Consider the following 1174-nt stretch of genomic DNA (forward strand, 5'->3'; position numbering starts at 1 on the left):
CCCCACCGCCCCGGTACCTCCCCGGCTCCCTGCTGCCATCCTGCGCACCCCAACCTCGCTGGGCAGCTGAGGGCTGGTGCTTGTCATCCTTTGCATCAGCCAGCAGAGAGCAGGCAGAACCTGCTCTGCCTGCCCGCTGCCTGCAGCCAGGGCTTCTCTTGTACGTGTGCGGGATGCTCGGACACAGCACCGGCACCTATCCTGCACCTCCACGTTGCAAATCAATAGCCAAGTGCAGAATTGTACCTCTCCGGCTCCTCCGTGGTGCGAACGCGGAGCTGAGATTGCCCCGAAACTGCCGGCTCGAGGAGCCGTTTCCTGGTGCTTTTCCCTCCTGATCCCTCTCCCCGCTGCAGAATTTTGTCATGTTCAGGACAAGGAATGAGCGTTTCTGGATCGGGCTCACGGACGAGAATTCGGAAGGGGAATGGGAATGGATCGACGGGACCGACTATAAAACCACGTTCACGTGAGTGCCGGCCTGCCCTGCGTTTTCATGCCCGTCACCCCAAAACAGCAGGCAGCTTCCCTGCCCGCACACCCCTGTTTCAGCCAGCAGGCCGGGTTTCTTCACCCTGCCCTGGGACGGGCACTCACACGAGGTCTAACAGCAGCAGAGGCAAGAATTAGCATCTAAACCCACCTAAAATCAGACAGGTTTAGCTAGTCCCTGCCCTTCTCCCAGCCCCAGGGAAAGCTGCTCCGCTCAGCTGCCTGCCCCCGCTGCCCTCGCTCAGTTTGATCCTCCTCTGCCCAGATTTTGGAAGGAGGGAGAGCCCAACAACAGCGGCAACAACGAAGACTGTGCCCACATCTGGGTCTCCGGGAAGTGGAACGACGTCTACTGCACCTATGAGTGCTACTACGTCTGCGAAAAGCCTCTGCCCAACTGAGCAAAGCCACGCGCGGAGGCAACGTCCGATGCTCTGGCACCGCAGACGTTCCTTTTTTCTTCTTAATTTATACTATCCGGGTGCCCGCTCCCCACTCTTCCTCTCCACCGCGCTGTCCCGAGGAAGAGCAGGGATGGATTTTGATGGTCCTAAGCAATATACGCAGGGATCTGCGTCCTCCGCGGGGAGCTCAGCCTCATAAAAGACGATTATTGCTCTGGTTAACGAAGCTGCTCTGTTTCTAGCCGCGCGTGTGAAGGGGTGGGGGGGCGAGCTGGGGC

General features: G+C 59.2%; 1 protein-coding gene across 1 annotated transcript in view; it reads left to right on the forward strand.

Annotated features, from left to right (window-relative positions):
* The window catches only part of LOC103922986 (hepatic lectin-like), a 3147-nt gene extending 2254 nt beyond the window's left edge, over positions 1–893 (forward strand). Inside the window, exons 5-6 of the mRNA XM_009331219.1 lie at positions 357–469; positions 758–893. Coding sequence (XP_009329494.1) covers positions 357–469; positions 758–893 — 249 coding nt within the window. The remainder of the gene's footprint in view (positions 1–356; positions 470–757) is intronic.
* The last annotated feature ends 281 nt before the right edge of the window (positions 894–1174 follow it).

The sequence above is a fragment of the Pygoscelis adeliae genome, unplaced genomic scaffold (assembly GCF_000699105.1).
Source record: "Pygoscelis adeliae isolate BGI_AS28 unplaced genomic scaffold, ASM69910v1 Scaffold889, whole genome shotgun sequence".
Lineage (NCBI taxonomy): Eukaryota > Metazoa > Chordata > Aves > Sphenisciformes > Spheniscidae > Pygoscelis > Pygoscelis adeliae.